At 39.2% G+C, this 27,477-nt stretch overlaps 2 protein-coding genes across 13 annotated transcripts in view; one reads left to right on the top strand and one right to left on the bottom strand.

Annotated features, from left to right (window-relative positions):
- Positions 1 to 464: 464 nt before the first annotated feature.
- LOC105037999 (serine/threonine-protein kinase STY17) overlaps positions 465 to 27,477 on the bottom strand; it is a 62,248-nt gene continuing 35,235 nt past the window's right edge. For 3 of the 12 annotated variants that reach the window (XM_073250932.1, XM_073250931.1, XM_073250935.1), the window contains 8 exons: positions 22,928 to 23,103; positions 21,044 to 21,139; positions 2,529 to 2,609; positions 2,368 to 2,418; positions 1,410 to 1,550; positions 1,291 to 1,332; positions 1,073 to 1,208; positions 465 to 929 (listed from right to left, as the gene is read on the bottom strand). In XM_073250932.1, coding sequence (XP_073107033.1) covers positions 802 to 929; positions 1,073 to 1,208; positions 1,291 to 1,332; positions 1,410 to 1,550; positions 2,368 to 2,418; positions 2,529 to 2,609; positions 21,044 to 21,139; positions 22,928 to 23,103 — 851 coding nt within the window. In that variant the 3' untranslated portion in view covers positions 465 to 801. Of the gene's footprint in view, positions 930 to 1,042; positions 1,214 to 1,290; positions 1,333 to 1,409; positions 1,551 to 2,165; positions 2,244 to 2,367; positions 2,419 to 2,528; positions 2,610 to 21,043; positions 21,140 to 22,927; positions 23,104 to 27,477 lie in introns of those variants that run through there. The other 9 variants (XM_073250933.1, XM_019848576.3, XR_830637.4 and 6 more) reach the window with 9 other exon arrangements.
- Positions 8,011 to 12,069, top strand: LOC140855117 (uncharacterized). Its single transcript, XM_073250936.1, has 3 exons — positions 8,011 to 9,785; positions 9,913 to 10,007; positions 10,090 to 12,069. The coding sequence occupies exons 1-3, from the start codon at positions 8,978 to 8,980 to the stop codon at positions 10,096 to 10,098; spliced, it is 912 nt and encodes a 303-aa protein (XP_073107037.1). The 5' UTR covers positions 8,011 to 8,977; the 3' UTR covers positions 10,099 to 12,069.

The raw sequence follows: 27,477 nt of genomic DNA, 5'->3' as shown, positions 1-27,477 counted from the left end.
ATTCAATTTTTCTAATCGTTCACTATATTAATTTTCTTTATTTGGAATTCTTTTCACAGTTTTTTATTTAGATGTTTTCTATCCACCACAATTATCTGACTGTGGTGAAACCCTACATATAACCAATTCATATAGTTTTAGCTAGCATTACATTATTTTTACTTTTATTTTTGTATTTTAGGATGTGGCATGATTTTTTTTTGTACTTTAGGAAGAGGGAGGGTAAAGTCGGGATTGAAAAATGACTGATGAAATCTTGGAGTACTATTTGGACACTACCCCAGCAACATCCTGAAAATGGACTGGTTAGCTTATTTGTAAATCATAGCTACGGTTGGACACATCAGAGAGACAAAAGAATAACATAATATGGCTAACAAAGTGCATGCTGCAATGACGCCCCATCCTGATGAATCCTTTCATACCAATAAAATCAAGCTTCCAAGAATTATAGACAACAAAAGTAGAAGGATGGTTATACATAAACAGCCAATATTGGTACATCATACAAACGATCAGTAAATTTTCAAACCTTAAAGTCTGTTTGACTAAGCTTCAAGCGACATAACATGCTTTCTGGCTTCTAGCACAGAAGGTTCACTAAAGGGATATTCTAAATAACAATCAAAACTTGTGTGTGTGGCTCGTGGCTGGTAAATTCCTAACTCTTCTTGATAATGACAATGGCAACAACTAGTTACAACAAATGAACCAAAGCATGAAAAAAAAAAAAAAAAATGTAGCACATCCCAACAGGAGAACATCTCAACACCTCTGCGCACATCTGCACATAACACCGCCTCAGAAAAGGGTAACCTGCAAACCTAGGTACGCATTCAAAAGAATGCTACTAATCACACATGGAACGATCATGCTGCTGATTGTCTTGGTATCTTTCCATCTTCCTCTTGATTTGTTTCCCCAGTTCCCTGCCAATGTGCAAAAACAAATGGCTCATCAGCATAATGAGTTTCCATATGATTCATGAAACCTCATTTAAAAGAATAATAATTTTATCTTTTACTGGATGTAACAAACATACCAACATCTTAAATTTGGAGGTCTGCCGTACCTACCCATGGTGCCCCATACCGATTGTGCTGTGCTATATTGGTAAAGGTAGAAGTGATAGGGTACCAAGGTTCGGTTTGGTACACAAGCCAAACCGGTCCAAACCGAGCCAAACTGCTTTGCACCGCCTGGTACAACTGTACTGCCCGGTTTTCGAGCGGTACATGGCAGGGAGTGAGAAAAAAGTATTGCAAGCCTGTTTCGATATTAGATACATACCATACCAAAGTGGTAACATACTGATATGGCGATTTTGCGGACCTTCGATTAAAAGACTTGTATTATTATGGGCGCACAGCTACTCAACTTTAAATTTAATAATTAGATGGGTGAACTACCTGAATATGTTGCAAGAGTTCCTCAAGTTCAACAGTTATCTCTGAAAAAGAGGGTCGTTTAGCCGGAGCCGCCTCCCAACATCTTTTCATCAACTCAACCAACTTAGAGTGTGTTTTTTCTGGAATCTCGGGACGCAAGCCCTGGTATTACACAGAAATATGATAATATATAAATATGGTTAAAAGCTATATGAAGAAATATTTTTAGCATCTAGCCAACCCATAATGTTTCAATGATGTCATTTCCTGATTTTTTTGGGATTGAAATCATGGCTGTAATAATGTCCACTAATAACTATTTTAATGGGAAACAGATAAAACAAGGAACCTATTTGATCATGATACTCTTCAAATACTTTTCTTTCTTTATTTTGATGGAGAATTAACTCTTAATTTTTTTTTCAGATTAGCAGTGAACATGTCAAATAACAGATATCATTCTCCACCATGCAAAAACTGTTTATATGTCCAAATGACAGTTGGGCTTTTGAAACATATATCACTACAATTCTAAATCGTGTCACTGCTAATAGTATTTATTTCATGCAGGGGCATTTTTAGAATGGACATTGGCACCTTGTAAATTGAACTAACACAAACAATTGTGCAGGACACACAAAGCTAGTCAGTCGATGTTTGAAAAGCACTCAAAACAGTAATTTTACAATCTTCCTGAAAACAATACATTGGACAATAACACCAACAAATGTTAATAACTTGTCATACAGTAAGCTTTTCTTTAACATATTTTTCAACCTGAAACATTTTCAGATGACAACAGGGAATTTGGAAATACATGAACATTGTCCTTGCAATTCAGCCAATGAACTTGACCTAAAGCACCAAAAGCTTGTCACAAGTAGGTTTGAAACAATGATACCATAGAATTTTATAAACAAGATGGTTAGATCTTTATGATCAACACAGAATATTGTTCTATGTGATGAAAAACACAAACCTGTCTTACTCCTAACGCAGCTTGCAAGGGTGTCAAAGTTTCATATGGGACCTGCACAATGACATCATAGGCTTGTTACTCCACTTACCATATGATCACATGTTCCAAACTTTGCTTGATCAATGACCAGATTGTTGAAAAAGTGCAATTTCAGCATGTACCTTTGATGTTACTAGCTCCCAGAGCACAATGGCAAAACTGAAAACATCTGCCTTATGATCATATGATTGATGATTTATAACCTGGAAAGAGCAAAGTTGGAATATAAAAAATCAGAAGATATGTTTGTGATTATTTAGAATACAAGTATGATAATGGTACTCTACATGGTGTAAGACTGAGGTATGTATATATTATAAAAATCAGTAATTTTGAGCCATTAACAATTTAAATTTTCAGGTCAACACATGTTTTGGGCTTCAATTTTCCTCTGATATGAGGCATTACTCCACCCACATAGACCTACATCATAAAATGTAGTTATTATTAGTGATACAGATTATATAGAAAATCCTGGATGATGATTTTCTTCTTTAAATAACTTCATTGGGTATCTTCTTCTTCCCACCAGGGCTCTGAAGTCTGCCGCGTGAACAAGAGGAAAGAATTTTTCCACTCAGCAGGAAAGCCCATTCTATACTATTCTTTTTTATGGTTGTTTGCATGAGATTTCTATTTCTAATAATGTCAATGACATCTTTCATTTTCCATTTTTTGCCTCTATTAAAGAATTCGTCGAGATGGGTCTGCCATCTTCTAAAAGATATATGAAGAGTGAACAATTTCTGCTTTAAGCACTTTCTTTTTTTATTATTTAGTTTATTCAATGGACGTTTATGACCATTAGGGCACAGATCCTCGAAGTGGTTTCTAATTTACTTGACTAGTTTTCCATAAATCTGTTATATCATGCACTAAATTACATGCGAGTAACTCCTACCATCCCCACATGCATTTGAATGACCCATAGTTTTCAATTAAAATGGATCAGTTTTCATTTGAAACAAATAGCATTTGATAAAACTGATGGCTTTTTATTTAAACCATACAAATTTAGCCAACTTTTAGACAATATAAATCCACAAATTTTATCATTGATTCACTTTGCTCAAAAACACCTTTGTTGCCAAATTTTACTTTCACAAATGAGACTCAATACCAGTCCAATTGGATCACCCAGCCAAGCCGACCAAACTTGAGGGATGGGTGGTCTCAATCGATGCTTTTGTGTGGTGGCTATCTACCTACATCCTGGAGAGTTGAGAAGTCGCAAAACCATTGCCTAACCACATCAATGAGGATGTGGTGACCACAACCACCATCATGTTCCCTCTATTTCTCCCTTCCTCTTGTGGTTCACACCCACTACTGCCATTTCCAGCCATAATCCTCTTTGTGCTCACTCTCCTTTGCCTATTAGCGACCAAGGAACCAACCTTTCCTCCTTCATTTTCCAATCTCTCCCCTCTTTCGAGGCACCATACTTCCAATTCCTTCACCATTGAGAACCATTGCCACCACTCTCCTTCCTCCAGTTTCTTGCTGTTAGCAGTCACCACACCTGCGATGGGCTCATCATTGGACCAAGTCTCCCTATCTCAACTCTCCACTGCCTCTTAACTCCACCATCACGACCTCTTAAATCCACCACAAACATGAAATTCCACCACCACCTCTCAACTCCCCCCCCTCCTCTCCCTCTTGCAGGTCTAATTCCCCCTACCCCGCTAATTAGTGCCTAACAAACCCGTCTCACTTTCCACAATTTTTCCCATCATCTCTGAACCCCTATGCTCCACCTCCCGTGTTTTGATTTGCTGCCGCGTTGTTTCAATCTCAATGCAACACCCTGCCAGACTTCTCACCACTACCTTGCCAAGCTTCATCGTGCCTCTTCATTCCTTCCTTTCTGTGTCATTCAGAGCTCCTACAACACCGATGCCAACTATGTTAGACTAACCACCCCTCCATTCTTCTTCTTCCTCTCTCTCTCTCTCTCTCTCTCCCCCCCCTCCCCCCACCCACCACCCATCCTCTTCACCAAATTTACTTGTTAACTCTCTTCAAGACCCTCACTGATTTAGGTAATCTTCCACCCCAACCCTAAACAGATTCCCCACTTTGTGATCATCTTTGTTATCACATTTTCTAACTTTAGGAGGCCTAATTTTGTGTATACTAATCACTTTATCAAGGTAAAGCCCTACCCTTCTTATTTAATTTTGATAATTAGCTTGGAATAGGGCTATGTTAGGGGAAAAATAAGACTATGACTAATTTCATAGATAGAAATACAAAAATTAGAATTTGAAAATTTGTAAATAATCAATTAAAATGATAATGCTCATGAAGTGATTATTATTGATGAGCTAGTGCCTTTATTTTATGAGGAAAAATTAGTTTTTGTAATTATGATGAATGTTAATATTAAATTAACTAGATAATGTTACACGCACTTTTAGATTAATTGGCACATGTTGTTTAGATTTTGCTGTAAAGGTAAGAGTCCCCTTTGGGTGATTCCTTGTATTAATGTACATTATGATATGCATAGGCTTATTATACAAGGTAAATGAACTTGACAATAATTCACATGCTATAGTGTAAGAATGATGGATGCATGAAAGTAATATAAATAAGACTTGCATAATTTGATAGTTGGTGGTGGGGATGGACTAGCCATATTTATTATTACCCTATCATAACTTGAAAATGTAGCATCATCATTGTCCTGACATAGGCTGGAAATGTGGCATTATCATTGCCTCGTCACAGGCTAGAAACATGACCGTGGATAGTCAAAGTCGTAACTAACTTAAAAAGTACTTGATATGTGCTCCTAATATGTATGGATAGATGTGGGCTATGAGTTAGTCTCATTAATATTACTGCCTCATCATAGGTTAGAAACATGACACTATTTTTGCCCCATCATGGACTGAGAAACTTGATTGGAAATAGCCTCAAGCCAAATTCAAATTTTATTACATTTATAAACTGATGTAATTCTGTTATTCTGAAGTACACATTCAGTTTAATTTGTGCTTGAATGGAATTCTGTTATTCAAGCACTGGTTATCCTGCATGTGTACTTCATAATGATGATATCTTATCTTATTTTAATTGCTATACTTGTTGTGAGACATTTCCTTTCATCCGAGATTAATATATGTCTATGTATAGAGGAAATTCTTACTAAGCTGTTAGTTCATATTAATCTTTTATTTCTCTTTTCAGAGCCATAGGATGCTTAGAACTCGGCTAAGTTAGTAGTAACAAGTGAGAGGTGGAATAATCAGAGTATCTCTAATACCACTAGAACGTTTGGAACTTGTAGTTAGAGTGTTAGGCCATTCTATTATTCATTATTAGTGTAAATTATTTATTTTATTTTAAAAGATAAAGAACATGATTTATACATTATTCAATCTTATTGACATTTTTTGTACTGATTTGAAGGTCTTGCATATTCTCTAGGCTATCCCTATAGAATATGAAGCCATGTCATGTGCCCAACTCAAGTTTTGCATCAGGGGCATGACAAGCTTTTGCATCAAAGCTTAGATTATAAAATCACAAGGATTTAACCTAAACTACTGAATAGTTAGTTCATAGACAAATCTTAGGCTATACATAAACATATAACATATATGCATGCCTTATCATCTCAGCTTTTGTTTAAAGAATCTAGTCTGATTATGACTTGTGTGCATTAATGCCAGTAAGTGTAAGTTATGATGGCATGTGGAAGTTGACATGGACGTGCCAGAAGCCCTTCCATATTTCCTGATGGCTCTGCTGCCTGGCAGCCTTCAAATTAGCAGGTCAATGTCCCATCTTCACCAGCCAGTGGTACTCAGCAATGGGAATATCCTAATAATCCCACTGGTTGCACCCCAAGCTCAAGGGCACACAAGGGATCTGAAGAGTCTGAAAGAACAAGTCAGCTCCCTCTTAGCTGATACAAGCACTTGGAGTAGTGCAGCAACAAGCTGCTGCTAGAGCTAACACAGTAAGGATGATGGACATGCAGCAACAACGGCAAGCAGCAATTCATGCAGCAGCATATGCAGTGACAACAATTTATGCAACAACAGTTGCAGTAGTAGCAACAGATACTGCATCAACAGCCATAACAATTATAGCCTCAGTAGTAGAAAGGTGCTCGGTCCCAGTAGGAGATTCGAGTCAGCTTGGCAGAATTCAAGAAGTCTGCCCCACTAGCTTTCAAGGGCACTTCCTACCCCTGGGAAGCTAAGAGCTGATTGGAAGCTCTAGATGGAAAAGGTTTTTGAGGATCTAAAGTCTCCTCATAAGGAGTTCACTTATACCACCTTCAAGTTGCAAGAGGAAGCAGATGATTAGTAGGAAATGAAGGAGAACTAGGACAGAATGTTGCACCCAGGGTTCGTTGTACCGGGCCGAACCGCCCGATACGGGGCGTACCGAGCCGGACCGGTGCTCAAACGGTCCGGTTCGGACCTTTTTTTTGAGAAACAGCCCGAACCGGTACCGAACCGAGCGGTTCGGTCTGGTTCGCCTCCATACCGTCCAAAACCGGACGTTATGGTCCGGTTCGGTGTGAACCGAACCGTACCAACACCCCATGTGCCAAAAATGACGAGGGGGGAGGGGGGGTCGGAGATCACATGCATAAAAAGCCTTACCTGCTTTGAAGTTCTCTGAGATGTCTCAGAGAACTCCCGAGGGTCCGAAGGTCTCAACGAAACCGTTGAGACCTCCGAAAAATTAGAAAAAAAGAAAAAAATTCCGTCAAATTGCAGGAGTGGTTCGAGGAGAGGCTGATCTTTGGCCGGAGGTAAGATAATATGTTATTTTCTTAGTAAATATTTTTTTTTTAATTTTTGTTGTTAAAAATAGGATAAGAATGAGAAAGAAAGAAAATAAGAGAAAATCATGCCAAAATCTTGTGATTTTGAGATGATTTAATTATATGTGATAGATCTTTGGAAGATCTACACGATGACACCAAAATTATTCATTTTTATTAATTATATATTTTTTAAATATTTTTAAATATTTATTTATTTAAAAATTAAAAAAAAATTAAATTTTACGAAAAAAATCAGAGTTTGAAAATCATGTTTAGAATGATTCAAACTACTTAAATCTAATTTTTAATTTTTTTTCAAATATTTGAAATTAAAAAAATATTTTTTAAATTATTTAAATTTAAAAATTTAATTATAAAATAAAAAATATATAAAAATAGTGTTATATTTTAGTTAATTTAAAAATATTATTTGAAGCATATAACATATTTATTTTGAATTTATAAGTTTTAAAATAATTATTAAAATTATTTTAAAATTATATATAATTATTTTAATTATCGTTAAACTATCGTTGTTTTGTTATACTTGCATATATTTATAAGAAAAAAATTTAGAGCATGATGTTCGTTCACTTTAATTAATCAGCTATTTTATAGTATATATTTATATAAAAATTATTAAAAAATAAAAAAATAAAAAATCAGTGTTAGTTTTAAAATTGAGAATAATGTTTAGAATGATTCAAAATAATTGAAATATTTGAATCTAACTTGAGATTTTTTTAAATTTTTTTTTATAAATATTTAATAGTAAAAAATATTATCAAATAAAAAATATATGTAATTAGTGTTATATTACAAGTAATTCGAAATAATTAGTATTTTGTTATATCTGCAGAAATGAGTAAGAAGAAAGATCAAGAGCGTGACATCGGTTGGGATCATGGCAAGATGCTCTCGGCTCGGCATCATTGATGATGCAAATGGTGCAACACAGAGTTCAAGGGAGGAGGAGTGACTAGATTGAAGCAGCATCTAACTGGTGGTTATCCTAATGTGTCGATGTGTCAGAAATATCCGCAAGAGGTCCGACAATTGATGAAAAAATACTTTGCTGATTCGAAAGCAGCGAAGGAAAGGACAAAACAGAAAAAGATCGAAGTAGACCGTCGAGCTGCAAAGCCACCTTCTTATCACTCTAGAGAATCAGAGGAGGCTTCTGCTCCAGATAATGAGGCACAGATTGAGGCTGCCATTCATGCGAGCTTGGTGGATCAATACCAGCAGGAGGAGATGGCCCAGTACAGAGATCGATTCGGACCATCATGCTACGAATCAGGATCTGGATCAGCGACTGGTAGGGGATAATTCGAGTTCAGGAGGACTACCTCAATCAGAGAGCATGGTGGTAGAGGGAGCAGACGTAGCATGTCTTCTTTGTTGGGAGCTTTTGGCAGTAGGAGGAGGTTCTCCAGAGATATTCCAGCAGGAGCCAGCATTCAGGATTTGGATCCACATGCTTTGTCCAGCAAGGATTCAAAGCAGCAGAGAATTGACAATATGCTGAAAAAAGATAAGAGGAAGGATATGTGGCGAGCTATTGGATCATGATTTTATTTCAGTCATATTCCAGCAAATGCAGCAGCCAATCCTTACTAACGATCTGCTATTTCAGCCATAGAGGCTGCCGGCCAGGGTGTAGATCCTCCAGGACCTAAGGACATCTATGGTCAGCTTCTTGACAGCAATAAGGAGGATCTGCAGAGATGGATTGCTTCTTACAAAAATAAATGGCCTATATACGGTTTGACAGTGATGTGTGATGGTTGGACAGGTCCTACTAGGCAGAGCATCATTAATTTTTTGACATACTGTGATGGAAAAATATTTTTTTACAAATCAATCGATGCTTCAGATAAGATGCACGATGCCACATATATCCTTGGTCTGATGGAGGAGGTGATTGATTCAGTGGGTGAGCAGCATGTCGTGCAGGTCATCACAGATAACGGACCACAATATAAGGCTGCTGGAGAGTTGCTGATGGAGCAGCGACCGCAGATATACTGGACCCCATGTGCTGCACATTGCATTGATCTTATATTGATGGATATCGGAAAGATTCGCATGGTGCAACAGGTAGTGGAGATTGCCCAGACCATTACTAGATTCATCTACAACCACACATGGATTCTTTCATTGATGCGGACGTATACTGGGGAAGAGATCTTACGATCGGATATCACACGGTTTGCTACCAACTACATAGCACTTGATAGTCTTCTTCAGAAGAAAACAACCCTACATCAGATGTTTGTCAGTGCCGAGTGGCAGGAGAGCAGATATGCGAGGGCCGACACTGATGGAAGTCATGTGGAGAACTTGGTGACGAGTCAGTCATTTTGGCATCGGACTGAGAAGATAGTGAAGGCTATCAAGCCTTTATATGAGGTGCTTCGCGCCGTGGACAGCAAGAGATACCCCCAGATGGACTTCCTATATTACATAATGGAGAGGATAAAGAAACAGATCAGTGAGAATGATCCCAAGTATACTCAAGAATTCATTAACATTATTGAGCGCCGTTGGGACTATCAGATGGGCAGAGATTTGCATCTAGCTGGTAAGTTTGGATTCAAGAATGTTTTAAAATATTTTTTTGAAGCATGAAAATAAAATTGTGCTTAATCAGTCTTGAAATCTATCTGCAGCTTATTACTTGAATCCGAGATTTCAGTATACTATTTCAGGGATAGATATGGATAGCGAGCTTCTTGCTGCTCTTCGCAATGTCATATATAAGATGGTGCCCGATCCAGAAATCGCATCGTTGTGTCTGCAAGAGGTATGCTAGTTTAAAACAGATGTAATTATTCAACTGAATTCGATCTGATATATTTATAAATAATAAATATATTTTATTTCAGACGAAATAGTTTAGAGAGGGATCAGACAGTTTTGGAGTTCCATCAGCTGTCGTAAGCAAAAAGCAGATGAATCCAGGTAAATTACATATCAATAATGAGCAATGTAGATTGATATGTAATTTTGCTTAATAATATCATCAAATTTGATATATAATTTTACTTTTGTAGCTGAATGATGGATTCATTTTGAAACGTCAGCAGAAAATTTGAGACATATAGCTGTCCGTATTCTTTCTCAGATGGTCTCTGCTAGTGGCTGTGAGCGTAATTGATCCACTTTCGCCCTTATCCACAGCAAACAGAGAAATCGTCTGACACAAAAATACCTCGACGATCTTGTATATGTTCACTACAATCTGAGGTTGAGGCTAAAATGTATTCAGGAGGAAGTTCAGTTGAAGTACACTGATCCGACGCTGGATGATTATGCCGACGAGGATGACGATCCGATCATCGGATGGCTTACAGGTCAGCAGCAGGAGTCAGAGCTTGATGAGCCAGGATCCTCTCCACGACCAGCCAGTGTGGTGGCAAGGAAGATCAGGGTGGATCCAGGGCAATGGGTAGAAAAAAATATTCCACATAAGGTTCCAGTTGATCAGCCACAGTCTGAGAGGATACAAAGGACTCATTCATCACATGACTCGCTATCCGATACATCTTCCCAGAGATTCGAGCGAGAGATGTATAGACGTTCCTCCTGGCAGCCAGCAAGAAGGCATCCATCCTCCCAATCACAGGAAACTCAGTCACAGAGGAGCACAGGGGGGAAAAGAAAAAGACAGTTGCACGTGCACCACTCTCGAGAGTACAGGAGCAATCTGATTCAGATACGGATACCAGGGAGAGTGATGATGATACTGGTAGTAGTAGCCATGGATCTGATGATCAGGGAGGAACTGGAGGACAGGAGACCACCATTTATGAGACAGCCACCGGGTGATATTCGATTCATCGGTGAGTCTCAGTTTACGCATGTCACACAGGATAGGGATCATGGTGGACGAGTCGATAGAGATCGTGGGGAGCCAATTTCATATAGACGACGGGCTCCTAGAGGTCGTCCAGCACATGATGCAGCTGCAGACGATCTTGCACGTAGAGTAGGATCCATGGATGTATCTGGATCATCCTCGCATTATGGATCCTATTATCCACAGCCACCTTATGATCCATATGCATATGGTGCATCCGAGGCATCATCTTCTAGTGGTTACTACCCTATGCAGTCTGGAGCAGCTCCAGGATCAGATTTTGCTACTGGCATATTTGGATGGGCTCCTCCACAACCGTACCATCATCTCGAGGATACTTCTCAGAGTCAGAATTTTAGCGAGAGGTCTGAGATGTGTTACAATCCAGAGAGGATACCTTATGGGATGATGAATATTCGAGAGTACGGTACAACTTGGCTAGAGGGTTGGACTGATATCCCTTCAGACTATGTTGATGATCCAGATATCTACGAGCGTCACAGACACTCGACAAGAAATTAAATGCAGAGTACATCTTAAAGTTCGTATATCAATTATTTGGCTTTGTACTTAAATATTTAGATACATTTTAATGCATATTTTATATATTTTTTCTTTAGTTTTAAGATGACATAGTTGAAATATAATGTAAATAAATATATGTTTGAAATTTTGGATCAAGAATCTTTGTACTGCAACCTAACTCCAAATTGAACCCAAATATGTCAATAATATGCAATATAATGCCATATTGAGGTTGTATTTATCAATTATTAACTTTAAAAATAAAATAAAAATAAAAATAAAAATCGAAAAAAAATTGTGTACCAGTACCGAACCGGTACGTCGGGGCGTACCGTATGTCGGTATGGTACGGTACCGGTATCGTACCATACCGGTCTGGCACCGACACACCGACCGGTACCGGTACAGCGAATATTGGTTGCACCCTTCACTTGGAAAGGATTTAGAGAGGCTTTCTATGGGAAGTATTTTCCCAGGAGTGTCTACTATCAGAACTTCCAAGAGTTTGATTGATTGGAGCAAGGTAGTATGGTAGGCACCCAATATGTGGCCAAGTTTGAAGAATTGGCTAGACATGCTCCAATGTTGGTGGCAGTGGAGAGTGATCAGGTTAGGAAGTTTGAGAGTGAGCTCAAGGCTCAGATCAAGCGGCAGGTGATCACTTTCGAGCTAACCACTTGTAAAGAGGTTATCAACAAAGCTTGATGGTAGAGCAGGGACTTGATGATGCTCAGACCGAGAAAGAGAATTTAAAGATGACTAGATTGAGCAATTCTTAGGGTCAGATCAGTAAAAGTACCGAAGCCAAGCTAAGAGGTTGACTATTGCTGCTTCCAAAGATAGAGCTCTATGCAGGGGTGACATCTGGTGCTTTAAACGTGGTGGACCCCACCATCAGAGGTAATCTAGGTGACCCAGCGAGAATTGTTTCACATGTGGTCAAGGACGGCCACCAGGCAGCTAACTGTCCTAGTAGAAGGAAGCCACAAGCACAGCAAGCACCTCAGTCCACAAAGGCACACCTAGCAAATTAAGCACCTCAAGCAGCACCGCAGCAAAGGGAAGGACAATAGAGGCCTAGGTACCAGGAGCAAGTGAATGCTCTCACTCAACAGGATGTCAGAGCTTCTAACTATGTAGTAACAAGAACTACAATCAACTCATTCTTTTCTTTTTCATGATGTGGATGCTAAATGATTGTCATATAGGATTCATATGTTTTAGCTTTCTAAAGTTAAGAATTGTGATGTATGATAGGTATGATTCAAGTATCATCTGTGTGTGCAAATGTTTTATTCAGTTATGGTGCTAACCAATTCTTTACATATGCTAGTTTTGTTAAAAGAAATTATATGATGTTGCTTGCAGAATTAGACACTAAGTTATGCATTTTTACCCCAAATGGAAGCCTTATCTTGGTAAATCCTGTTTGCATGTCTTGCATTGTAAGTATCAGGGATAGAAAGACGACAGAAGATTTGTTAGACCTAAATATGAGGGCAAGATTAGCCGAACCATGCTGATCCGACAGGTTCCATAATGTACCAAATCGGACCGATTGATAATCACGATTTTAAGGCTTCAATTCGGGAAATATAAACATCACCTTCATTCGCTTCGCTTCAACCCTTCCCCCATTTGTGCCACCACATCCCCATGCATTGCTTGCACCCTTACTGCCACCCACACAACCAATCATACCCTATCCTCGCCACTTCCGCCCCTCTCATGCTTGACATTGGTCCAACTTCCAATCGAGCTCCTCCCCATTTGCAGCTTCTACCTAAGAAGATCGCATGCACGACTGTGGCACTGAGCCTTGTGCCTACCACTGATACCTCCATGCACCCATAGCAAATGCATGGAGTGCCAATGTCACCTTGTCCTCCGAATCCGACCCTCTCTGATCCAAGTGAGGCCCCTCACCCTCTCTCTCCCCCTCTCCCTCTCCCTCTCCCTCCCTATGGTTGTGGTATGCCATGGTTTGTATGGTACGGCATGGTACTGTATTGATCGCCAGCCCGCACATCTATCGGTGCTAGTTTTTTTTCTACGAGGGATTTTGATGAGATCTTCGGAATGGACTAGTTGGCGGTCTATCATGCCACAATAGATTGCTCTGAGGAAAATAGATAAAATTTCAGATCCTTCACCAACCAGAGTTCAGTTTTTGTGGGAAGTAGATTGTCCCTCCTTCGAAGGTGATCTTAGCCTTGCTAGCCAAGCGTGTCTTAAGAAATGGTTGTGAGGAACTTTTCTTCCCTACAGAGACACTCAAAAGAAAGAATGGAAGTTGGACGACATCCCTGGTGTAAGAAAATTTACTAGCATCTTGCTAGGAAAAATTGCCAAGGTTATCTCTTGACAGGGAGATTCAATTCTCCATTGACTTGGTCCCATGCACTACTCTCATTTCTGAAGCTCCATATAGAATGGCTCTAGACATATTGAAAAAACTAAAAGAATAGTTGCAGGAACTATTGGATAGGGGATTCATCAGGCTTGGTGTTTCTCCTTTGACTGCCTCCATGCTGTTTGTGAAAAAGAAGGATGGAAGTTTCCAACTCTATATTGATTACAAGGAGCTGAACAAAGTAACGTAGTGGAACAAGTACCCCTTGGCAAAGAATTGATGATTTGTTTGATCAATTACAAGATGCGTGAATCCTCTCAAAAATTGATCTTCTCTTTGGCTACCACTAGCTAAAAATTAAGGCCAAGGATGTGCCCAAGATGGATTTCAAAACTAGGTCTGGATATTATGAATTCTTGATGATGCCTTTTAGGCTAACGAATGCACCTACAATCTTCACAGATTTAAAGAACAGGATATTCAAACGCTTCTTGGATCAACTTGTGGTAGTGTTTATCGATGACAATTTGTGTTTGAAGGGCAAAAAAGAGCATGAGAAAAGGATGGTGCTACAAACCTTTAGAGAAAAGAAACTTTATGCTAAGTTGCAAAGATGCGAGTTTTGGTTGAGCAGCATCACCTTTCTTAGGCATGTGATCCCTAAAGATGGTTGAATAGAGTTAGCCCACTAATGTGTCAGAGGCGCGCATTTTCTTGGGATTGGTTGGATACTACCAAAGATTCGTTGAGGTCTCTCACAATACTATGGCCTTGTCTTGCTTGATTCAGAAACGAGTCAAGTTCGAGTGAATATAAGAGTGCGAACAGAGCTGTGAGGAGCTGAAGAAGAAATTAGTGATAGCCTTGGTTCTAAATCTGGGATAGGAGATTTCACAGTTTTAAGTGATGTATCTTGAAAAGATTTGGGCTATATTTTGATATAAAATGGCAAGGTAGTAACCTCTGCCTCAAAACAGCTGAAGCTGTATGATATGAATTACCCCACTCAAGATTTAAAGATAGTAGATGCGATCGTTGCTTTGAAAATGTGGAGATGTTATTTGTATGAGGAGCCTTGTGTGGTCCTCATAGATTATAAAAATTCAAAGTACCATCTTCATTCAAAAAGGATGAACCTAAGGCAGAGATGGTTGGAGTTATTAAAAGATTATCATCTGATTATTAATTATCAGCCGAGGAAGGCAAATGTTGTGCTGATGCTTTGAGCAGGAAATCTTTAGGTGATTTGGCAACTTTGATCGCTACACAAAGGCATGTTCTGATGCATCTGTAGAGGTTTGGAATTGAGGTACAACTACATAATCCTGATGCCCAGCTTTCTAATATTAAAGTGCAGCCTACTTTAATCAAGAGTCACAAGGCATCTCAAGGATAAGATCTAGAATTGCAGAACATTGGAAAGGCAATAGACACTGGTGCCCACCTAGAATTTAGAATACATGAAGATGGCTCCCTGAGGATTGGTAGCCGGTTTTGTCTCCCTAAAATTCCACAGGTGAAGAAAGAGCTCCTGGTTGAGGCCCACAATTCTGCATACACTGTGTCCAAGAAGCACCAAGATGTACAAAGACTTCAGAGAGAATTTCTAGTGGAATGATATGAAAAGAGGGATTGCATAGTATGTCACATAGTGTTTATTGTGTCAACAAGTATAAGCCGAGCATCAAAGACCTGCCAGATCATTGTGATCTCTTCTTGTCCCCCAATGGAAACGGGAGCATATTACCATAGATTTCTTGATTGGTCTACCCAAAGCTCATAAAGGTAAATGATGATGTATGGTTAATTGTTGATCACCTAACAAAGTCAGCACACTTCTTACACTCCAAAATTGGTCTTTATATGGAGAGGTTGGTAAACCTATACATTAAACAGATCATGAGGTTGCATGAAGTCCCAATTACTACTATACCCAATAGAAATACTTGGTCCGTATCTTGATTTTGGAAGAGCTTACATAAAGCTATTAGGGTCCAAATTCGATTTCAGTATAGCTTTCCAACTACAAACTTATGGGCAACTTGAAAGGACCATAGAGATTTTATAAGACATGTTGAGAGCCTATTTCTTAAACTTGGATGGTGTTTGGGATCATTATGCCCCAGTTGGAATTTGCCTATAATAACTGCCATCAAGCAAGCATTCAGATGGCACCATTTATGGCATTGTATGGCAGAAGGTGTGCATCCCCCATTGCTGGGATGATGATGGTGAGAGAAGATTGTTGGGCCCTTGGTGCAACAAACGGTGGAAAAGGTTTAGCTAATTAGGGAGCAGCTCTGTGCAGCATAGAGCACATAAAAAAGTTACACATATAACCAAACAGGAGAACTGGAATCCCAAGTAGCAGACCATGTTTTCTTGTATGTCTCCTATATGGGTCCAGTTGGAATTTTTGACAAAGTGGGAGAAGTAGCAAATAGATTAGCCCTATACCCACCCTCCAAAATGCACAATGTGCTTCATGTATCAATGTTGTGGAAGTATGTGCCAGATCCTAGTCTTGTGGTAGAGTTTGAGCCATTGAAACTTTGTAAAGATATAACCTACAAGGAGAATACAATATGGATTGTATACAGAAAAGAGCAAGTCCTTAGTCGCTGCACCATCCTTACGTTAAAAATCAATGGAAATCACACCAAGGAGGAGGCTATATGGGAACTTGAAGATAAGATGAAAGCTAAGTAGCCCCAACTTTTTGAAGACCTAGGAATGTTAATTTCAAAGATGTTTTCTTTTCTAGGAGAGGATGAAAGAACCAGTACAAGTTCAAATGGACTAGTCTAGCCAAACCGATCCAACTTGAGGGCTAGGTGGTCTTGATAGATACAATCCAAAACATGACAAACCAAGGTTCACTATACTGACACTAGAGCATAGATTAATTGGCCGGTTGCACGATTGGGTATGCCCCTATACCATTCCATACCATGCTTGAATCGACACAGCAACTCGGAGGGAGAAGGAAAGAGAGGAAAAGAGAGCGGGGGAGGGAAGGAGAGGAAGAGGGAGAGAGCCTATGGAGGTTGCCGAAGACCTCAAAGGGCCACTGCGCCTGCTGGAGGGCTAATGAGGGGGGAGGGAGAAGGAAAGAGAGAAAAAGAGAAAAAAAGGGGGAGAAGAGGGGAAAGGGAGAGAGAGCCTCTAGAGGCCCGCCAAGGCCGCTGGAGGCCCGGAGGCATCCGATCAAAAAAGGGGTGGACGCTCCTGCTTCGCCGTTTTTTTTTTTTTATGATATCAGGTGAAATCGGCAATGCCATTGCTGACATCACCTAAGGCTCGATATTTTTATTTTGCCAATATTGGATGAAGTCGGCAATGTGCCTGTTGTGGAAACATCCATCTCTCTGCCATTGTGAAAGGGCAAGCTATTTCGGAACTGTTGCTAGGAGATGGGATCGAATGTAGAATGACCACTACATAAAGATGGCATGTGCTATCTACCCAAAAACTATCGCCTAACCATGCGGTGAGGATGGGGCAAGCACAACCACCACCCTATTTTCTTTATTTCTCTACTTCCTCTTTCGATTAGTGACCACCACCACCATTTCCAATCATGATCCACTCCATGCTCGTTGTCCTACACCTATTGACTGTCGAGGCACCAACCTTTTTCCTCCCTTGTTTTCTACTTTTTCTCTTGTTTTGAGTCATCATCCTTCCAATTCCTTCGCTGTTGAGCACGACCACCACTGCCACCCTCTTTCCTCTGGTTTCTCACTATCAATGGTCACTACATCACAGGCTCATTGCTGGAGTGGCTCTCCCTATTCCTCTATTTTCTCAATATTTCATCACCATTCAACTCTACTGGCACCTCTCACCACCACCATTCAATTCCACCACTGCCTCTTAGCTCTCTCCCTCTCCTCTCATGTCTAAATAGGCCTACATCAATGCCAAACCCTCAACCTTAATTTTTTTTTTTTTCATTATCTCTAAACCCCTGCTCTCCACCTCCCATGTTTTGATAGTCGCCACCTTGATTCAATCTCGATGCCATGCCCTGCCTCATTTCATAACCACCACCTCACCGAGCTTCATCATGAAACTTTGTTCACTCCTTTCTATGCCATTCATAACTCTTATAGTGCCAACCCAATGACGAAGAACTAACCGACCCTCCATTCTGCTCTCTCTCTCTCTCTCTTGACACTAGCCACCCCTCCTCTTCTCCAAATTTGCCTATTAACTCTTCAAGACCCTAACTTACTAGGGTAATCTTCCACCCTAACACTAAACATGCCCCCAACTTCTAATCATTTTTATTATCATTTGCTTTAACCTTGGGTGGTCAAATTTTGTGGAGGGGAATGATTTCCTAAGCAAGAAGACTAGCATGTAGGGTTATACACTAATCACTTTATCAAGGTAAAGCCCTAGACTTGTTATGTAATTTCGATAGTAAGCTTAGAATAGGGTTAGGTGAAGGGAAACATAGGACTATGATTACTTTTGGAGATAGAAATTCTAAAAAATTAGAATTTGAAAATGTGTAAATCAGCAATTAAATTAATTATGCTCATGAAGCAATTGATTATTGATAAATTAGTTCCCCTATTTTATGAGGAAAAATTAGCTTCTATAATTACAATGAATGCTAATCTTAAATTAACCGGACAATGTTAGGTGTACTTCTAGATTGATTGGCATATCTTGTTTGAATTTTGCTGTAGAGATAAGAACTCCGATTTTGTGCTTCCTTGCATTAATGCACATTATGATATGTATATATTTATTATAGAGGGTAAATGAACTTGATAATATTTTGCATGCTATAGCGTAAGCATGATGGTGGTGATGGACTAGAAATATGGCACTCGTTGCCCAATCATAGATCGAAAATGTGGCACTATCGCTACCCTATCACAAACTAGAAACGACTATCATTGCCCTATCACGGGCCAAGAAAAGTGACCAGGATTAGCCCGAAGCTGAATTCAAATTAAATTACATTTGTAAACTGATGACAGCTGGATTGCATCTCTGACAAAGAATTATAAATGTGAATGAACAATTTAATGAATGTATGAAGCCACTAATTTTACTTGATTATTATTGTTATTGTCCCCCATAATGAAAGATAGAGGTATTTCAAGTACCGATTATTTGGAATATGCATTTCATAATGATGCTATCTTTATCTTTAACTACTATATCCATTGTCAACAATTTTCTTTTATCCATTATTTAATATATGTCTATACATGGGGTAAATTCTTACTGAGGCATTAGCTCATATCATTCTTTTATCTCTTTTCAGAGTCAATAGGATGCTTAAAACATGGCTAGGTTCATGATAGTGAATGAGAGGTGGAATAATTAAAAAATGTCTTATAGCTGGACTATGGAAGGTTGAACCGTCCCTGAATCGGATAGTTCGGGGCATGCCGAACTACAACAGTGGACCGAGATAGTTCTAGCCTTCAAAACAAGACATCGACGAGGAAGTGGGGAAGGGAGAAGGAAAGAGAGTAAAAGAGAGAGAAGGGGAGGAAAGGAAAGAGAGGGAGAAACAGCTTCTAGAGGCTATTGGAGGGCTGCCGCGGCCACCGTACTGCCATCGAGGTGATGGGCCCCCTCCCGATGCAACACAGCTTGGGGGAGAGTAGAAGGAGGGGGGGAGAGAGAGAGAGCGAGAGAGAGAGAGGGAGAGAGAGGGAAGGGAAGGAGACGGAGAGGAGGAAATAGCTCTGAAGGCTGCCGAAGGGCCCTATTTCAATCGAACGGAGGCCCACAGCCTCCATAACACCTCCAGTAGCCTCCTGCTCTGGCATAGAACAGTATGACAGTGTACGAAACTGTACCACTGATCGACCGGTCCGGGATCCGATACCGGCATGACAAACCTTGAGATGGACAATTAGTTGTTATTAGTGAAAATAATTTAGTTTGTTTTAAAAAAATAATGGACATGATTTATATATTATTCAATCTTATTGAGATTTTGTATTGATTTAAAGGGCTTTGCATACTCTCTTGGCTATGCCTACAAAATAAGCAGCCATGTCATGTGCGCAGCCCAAGTTTTGAGTCAGTGGTGTGACAACATATCAAAATGATAAACTGCCCATGTTACCTGCAAATGCTTCACGAAAAAGAGATTATGCTAAATACTCTCTTCTGGTATTGTATTAGTTTGTAGGCATTTGTACTACTTTTGGCTTCAGTTACATTACACTTTTTTGTTCAATCCATTTTTGATTCCTAGGCTGACTCAAATTGGCATGATATACAGAACTACCATATACTATATATGAAAAACATTCAGATTTACCCATGCAATTTGGGTAGCATATTCATCTAATTCTGTTTATATATTCTTCAACAACTAAATGATGATACGTTTTCCTGTACCTTAATGTTTCCGACATAGTTTTATACAATGAATTTCATAGAGCATATTGCTTTTCAATTTCATTATGTGTACTTAATGCCTTTCTGTCAGATAGTATATAAAATGCTTGTCCATTCTGAACATTTAAATCCATAACCATAACCATACTAATCAAGTCCAGTCCCAACTGTATGGCTGGATTTGTGAATTCACATTCGCCATGTTACCTATTTAGGGCTCACTCTGATGTTATTTCAAGGTCTAAATTTCACTTAAAAGTATTATAAAATTCACTTAGTATAAAAATATATGCAGACTTGTTAGTTTATAATTTCTTTCTTTCCTCTAAATCTGAACTTATTTAAAGAAAATTGATTGACTATTTTAAATCATTTAAATCTTGCTGAAACGTAACCATCATAACTGTATCGTGTGTATAGCCTCATTGATATGCAGACCTTGGAGAGGTCAGGTAATTTTTTTACTTGATATGACTATTTGCCATCAGTTAACATTCCAATCTCTACCATATCAGATTAGAGTAAAAAACAGTTTGAGGAAACAAGTTCGAGGAATTTAGTAATGATGGCTGTTTTGCTGAAATGGCTCCAAGAGAAATTCGAAGGATAAAACTATAAGTTGACGTCCATTACATAAATTTATATATTAACATTATTGGTTAATACATATTATCAGCAAATATAGCAAAATAGGTAGTCTGTTATAAAGCGTGGATAATACCTCAGGTGCCATCCATCTGTATGTCCCAGTTTCTGCAGTCATGTCTCCCTCCTGACTTTGAAACCTAGCCACACCAAAGTCCGCCACCTTCACAACCTAGGTCAGCAAAAGCAACACTATAAAACTCATCTTGAGGGAAGTTGCATGACCCTTAACTAATAATTTAATGAATTGCATCAGTATTACCATAACAAAGAATAACCTCAAATATGAAGTACATATATATATAAATTCAAGCAAACAAGTACCGCAATCATGTTTTTCTTTTTTTAGTTACATCACGAGTTTTCGTATGGAATGAAGCATCTGAGAAGTCTTAAGGACAAAACTTAGCAGAAACCTGGGGACAAGGGCCTTGGAACAACATACACCATGCCTCTAGCAAGAACACCGAGCCACCAATCACTTCCAAACCAGAGTGAGAAAACAGATCCGGGGTCCAATTTCCTGGAGCATCTAAATCACATCTAAATTGGTGGAAGAAAACCCACATTCTTAGACTAGAAAAAATGTGAATGGTACATCCTCTTAATATAAAGGGAGAGAATAAATGCCTTCTATTGTTTCCTTGAAAATTGTTCAAGAAAAGATAGATGTTTGTCAACATTAAGTAATGATTATCAAAGAGCACCAAAATAGTAGCCTGTACCAGATACTTTTTAGAGAAAAGGTGGTGAATTTGCATCTAATTTTTTCTAATGAATTTTACACACCTAAAAACAAATTATACTGCTACATCTAATTCATAAAAAATGGTGTTTCTTCTAAAGAAAATAAAAAGAAACAAAACATCTGGAATTAGTTACTGGTGCATTCTAGCAAAAATTATTGAATCTTGAATTTTAATTTTTCAGGTAAAATTTTTAAAACATAGCCTCAATAAAATCTTAGGTTAAAAAATACTAGAAAAAATGCCACTTCTGGACTGATATTATGCTGGGTTAGTTTCTAGGAGGTAAGAAATATCGAGTTTCCATCCTTTGTGCCACATGTCATACCATCTCCATCCTTATCAATTTTATCCTCAAAGATGCAACTTGTACATTTCTTCAAAGTCGCTATATCCTAAATCCTATTTCTCCTGAATTATTATTGCATATCGACCTAAGCATTCTTGTCTAAGATTAAAATCTCAAAATGTAGCTTTGACGAGGCATACAAATCCAATTACCTCTGGAAGTTTTGGATGACTCAAGGTACCATAGCTTCCTTCTGAAAAAAGAAAAAAAAATTGCAGAATGGTAAAATTGAACACACAACAAATATATTTCACTAAGCACATGAACTAGCCGTATTCCCAATTTGGATTGCATTTCCTAACAGCAAATTTTATGTGATAATACAAACTTTAGAGAGTAAAATTCTTCTGCCATCAAAAAAGTTAAAACTAATTAGTGCAAACAACTCATTTTACCAGACAAATGGTCGAGTAATGAAATTCATTAATATAAAACCTTTGTTTCTTAACCAGAGAAAAACTCATATATTATAACATTTTCTTTCATAACATGTGCTATTTGATTGCCGCTTCTGTGTTGCATGAACATGTGCAAATATCATAGCACACCATCTACTGGAAACCTCCAGGCATGAAATACTCTAGCCCCCTTATATCCTCTTCTTAACTTCTCTTATTCTGATGGCCATAAAAAGCACAAACATTAAAGAAAAAGGTACATCAGTTGTGTTTTTGATTGCAGAAACTAATATTTGTTATGAAGTGAGCTTTCTGAATTTTTTTTGCTTTCCAAATGTATCTAGCTTTCACACAACCATAAAAGCACAATCTTGAAATACATAAAATCTATGAGACACCAAAGATGTAAGGAAATCATATATTCATATATAATTAAAAATAATGCAATAACAACAGAGGCTACACACATTGTTGGTGTCCATCAACAGGTTAGCTGTCTTTAAATCTCTATGGATGATGTTGTTTTGGTGCAGATAACTCATCCCTCTGGAGATATCAATGGCAAACTTCAGCAAAACTGAGAGCTCCAAAACATTATGATACTTGTGAAGGAGGTCATAGAGATTTCCTCCAGTCATGTACTCTGAAAGACAGTTTTAACCATTATGTAAACCATGAGAATATATTCCAAGATGACAAACACCAGACAGACAAAAAGTGCAATACATATGCTTTCTGCCCATTATTGGCAAGATAAGCAATATGAAAACGTTCTCAAGAACTGAAACTAACTATTCATTATGAAATTTATCATCTTAGAGTTACAAGAGGGAAAGGCAAGATGCTGAAGCAGTACAAGATGTTTCCTTTGTTAGTAACAAACGTAATTATGTATACAGGGTATAAGTACAACTGTGAACAGAAAACCATGCATCAAAATGCAGATAATGCGATATATGATGTTAGTGAGATCAACTCCAAGGATGAAACGGATGATTCAGCTAATATACAAAACACACTATGCTAGAAATAATATAGTCTATAACGAAGAAAGTGACGTAAAAATAAGCTATTACATGATTAAATTACTGAAAACAAGAATAGTTATGAATGTAGTCAGTTAAGTTGTTCAGTGTAGTTGCAATCATTTGTAGATAACATTGAAAAAAATATCCAGATCCAAACCAAATTGTAATTGATATCCACGAAAACTTCTTTCTTCAGGATTTGTACAAGATTCTTCTATGAACTTATGGAACAAGACTGAAGGGTTATCTCCTTGATCAGCTCTATGGCATAATTACTACAATTTAAAAATTCTTCGATCAGGATATCAATTATCTCATATAATTGCAGTTATTTTGATCAAGATCTCCTTAACACATATTCAATACTAGTGTTTGAACCCATATACATGGCCCGAATCATCGTCTGTTGTACCACCCCACATCGCATCATTTCAAGAGAGACTTGATACAAAACTCAAGTTTAGGTCAGTACAGAACCCAAACTGCCCCATACCAAGGTGCAAGGTTTTAAATCCTATGGGACAAAGGTGTTCCGATATCTCCATAGAATAGGATGTCCCGTCCCGATAGCCGTCTCAGACATGCATCCTGATAGACATCCTCCATCTCTCTCCCCTTCTTTTTTCCTTTATTTCTTTCTTTCTCTCTTTTTCTTCTTTTCTTTCTTTGTCTTCTACCTTACTTTTTTTCCTTCTTTTCATTCTTTTTGTCATCTTTTTCTTTCTTTTTGTTCCTTTTTCTCTTTTTTGTTCCTTCTTTCCTTTCTTTTTTTTTTTCATTTTTCTTCTTCTTCTTCTTTCCTTTCGCTTTTCCCTTTTTCATCTTCTTTTCTTCCTTTCCTCCTTTTTCTGCATTGATGGGTTTCAGAGTCCCAACCACATCCCCATTTTCTTGCAAGAATGGAACGGGATGGCTGGGACGCCTCCTGTCCTGCCGGGACGTAAAACTGTCAAAGATGTACCAGCCCATAACGAGACAAAGGTATGTACTGACCCGTACCAAGGCATGCCAACCTATACCAAGGTGTACCAAGATAAAAAATGAGAAAAATGGTTAAAAAGCTATTTCGATACAAGTGCATACCAAAATCCGTAGAACCGATATCGGGATCCGTGCCATTCGATCAACGGTACGAGTCGGTATGGATCCATACTGGACCAGACAGGCACAAACCAACACAAAAGCGAAGAAAGAATCTAGGGAGGAAAAGATAAAGGGGAGGGCGAGGGATAAAGAGAGGGGAGGGTGAGGGATAGAGAAGGGGGGAGGGCGAGGGAGGGAGAGGATGGCCAGAGGAGAAGCCAACGGTTGCCATAGACAGGCCACGAGCATGTTCGGAGGGCCGTAAAGGCCTCTACTTCCTCCAAATTGCAGCCAAGAGAGTGAGAAAGAGAAAAAGGGGGGAAAGAAAGAAAAAGAGGGAAGCTGGTGGAGACTGCTGGAGGGCCTCTGACTGGCTGCCAAACGGTAAAATTATGGCTCGCAACTCTACGGATGTGAAACAGGAGCGATCGCTTCTGTTTCACGAAATTTTTTTAAAAAACTTTTGACCACCGTGAAGCTGGCAATGAATTTGTCGGCTTCACTATTCATCATCATTTTTTTAAAAAAATACAATGAACAAGGATGGTCACCTTTGCTCTATGGCCGCGGCTCTGCTCGTGCCTTTTCCATCATCCGATGGCCACGATGGCCATCTGGCACCCTCCAACGGCCTCTCCGCCAACTGCACCCCCCTCTCTTTATCTCTCTCGATTAAGCGCCCTAGCAGGCGACACAGGGCCGAGGAGGCCCGATGGTCTCGGTGGGCCACCGCCCGCCCTCCGATGGCGGTGTCCCCTATTTTCCTCCCCTACTCTCTCTCTTCCTCTTTTTCCCTCTCCCTCGTCCGGTGTTCCGATTTGGAGGGCCAAGCCATCCATATTTGTATCTAGTACGGCTCAGAATGCCATAAAATGCCCGGCTCGGAATGCCCTAAACCATCCAGCTCGGGATGGTTCGGCGAGCCATGTGCATACCATATCAAATTGCCCATACCATGCCAAACCAATAAGGTACTGACATAGTACCTGATACCAAGATTGCGAAGTATGTATGTGGTTGAAGCACTTCAAACAGCCTAAACTATTTTCATGGTTTTGCTGGCCTAGGCCTCCATTTAACATAATTACACATTTGTGATTAGCGATCTTAATCCCTAATGTCACCTTTTTGTTCCCATAGTGGTCCTAGTCAGCTTCATCTGGAGAAGGCCCCTATTTTCCAAACCAGGAGTCACACCCGATGATCCTCAACAATAGTACCCTAGTTTTGTCCCAACATCCTCTCCTCCTCTACTAAGTCTGCCTTTCTACCTCCACTACCCTAGGGATGGCAACGAGTAGGGTACTCGCAAATTTTGCCCTACCCATATCCGAACCTGTTTAAAATCTAACTACCTAAACCCGATTATGAAATCAACCCCAAATCCCAAACCCATCCCATTTAAAATTAGCATACCCACCAGGTACCCAAACCCACCCGAGCCAAAGAAGCATCCTTTAGATCAAAATTCCCCAAACCTAAAAAAATATCATGCTTCTACCAAGATTAAGCTCTCAAAACCTCAAGGGACCAACTCACATCACCACAACTCCCACAAAATCTCATATGCTTGAGCAAAAACCCAACTGGAACCTAAGAAACCCCTCCGATCTCCCTCAGCTACTCTCCTTTCCCATGGATCTCCGAAGAAAGAGAACAAAATGAAGAGAAAAAGAAGTGAAATGAAAAAAAAAAAATCAATCTATGTGGGAAAAGGACTTACCTTTCAATTTTTCCCACTTTTCCTTTGTTTTCCTTGATTTTTCCTCTATGTTCCCCCAATTTTTCCTCTATTTTTTCCGTCCTCAAGAGTCTCAAACGGGTGGGAGGCTTGGAACCTAAGAAAACCCTCCCATCTCCCTCAAGTGCTCTCTTTTCCCATGGATCTCCGAAGAAAGAGAATGAAAAGAAAAAAAAGAAAGGAAAAAAAAATTGATCAATCCACATGAGAAAAGTTCTTACCTTTCGATTTTTTCCTCTTTCCCTTTGTTTTACTTGATATTTCCTTTATTTTTACCCAATTTTCCCTCTGTTTTTTCCATCCTGAAAAGTCTCAATTGGGTGGGAGGCTTGGAGTGGCTGATAGAGAAGCTTAGATGTTGGCTAAGGCTAGGGATTTATATTTATATACAAGTGGGTTCGGATAGCGGGTACTCGAGGGGGAAATCCCAAACCCAAACGGGTTTTAGTTTTAAATTCCAAACCCATCCCAAACTCTATTAGGGTATGCTAAATGGGTCCTATTAGGGTTTGGAACGGGTCGGATATCTGGAAAAACCCACCTGACTGCATCCCTATACTACCCCAAACACCCATCTCCCATTCTCCCTAGCAGCACTGCCTCTTCAACACCAACAACATCCACCCTAACCTTTTAGCCTTTAATGCCAAGATACTGCCGCTCTACTGCTGTTAACAGCCCCATCATGAATAGATCTAAAACCATTCCCCATCCACCTGTTGGGAATAGTGTCCCAAAGCCAATCGTCAGCCTGTTGACGGTTGTGCTCCTTTTGTATTAGTACATGAATTATAAATAAATAAAAGTTATTTTGGTATTTTTTCATCACAAATGTTTCATCTTCTAATGAAATCCTGTGTTGTAGTGAAGTCCTTAGGACTATTTAGACTCGACAAAGGAGGATTTATCGCTTAGTCCTTAAACATGTTCGCGACCAAATGATACGTTGTTACCAAGGACGACAACGTTTATCGAGCATAGGTCGTTGTGTGCCATATGGGTTGGTTGTCCTCATAACCAAAGAGTGTGGAGACACTGGTATGGCATACAGGTGAGATGTAATGGTACATCTGCACTGAACGTGACCAACTCCGGAGCTATTTCTGCTGTCAAGATTTGCTCCGATGGGATATGGGTATAAATGTCCCTCCGACCTGAGACCGCC

Source organism: Elaeis guineensis, chromosome 1, assembly GCF_000442705.2.
Source record: "Elaeis guineensis isolate ETL-2024a chromosome 1, EG11, whole genome shotgun sequence".
NCBI lineage: Eukaryota > Viridiplantae > Streptophyta > Magnoliopsida > Arecales > Arecaceae > Elaeis > Elaeis guineensis.
The sequence above is the reverse complement of the archived record's forward strand: the minus strand, read 5'-3'. Positions and strand labels throughout refer to the sequence as shown.

Excerpts from the sequence above, each read along its gene's own strand:
- LOC140855117 (XM_073250936.1), top strand. The coding sequence starts at position 8,978 with ATGTGTGATGGTTGGACAGGTCCTACTAGGCAGAGCATCATTAATTTT. Across the intron at positions 9,786-9,912 it reads CAGAGATTTGCATCTAGCTG|GGATAGATATGGATAGCGAG; the intron begins GTAAGTTTGGAT and ends ATACTATTTCAG.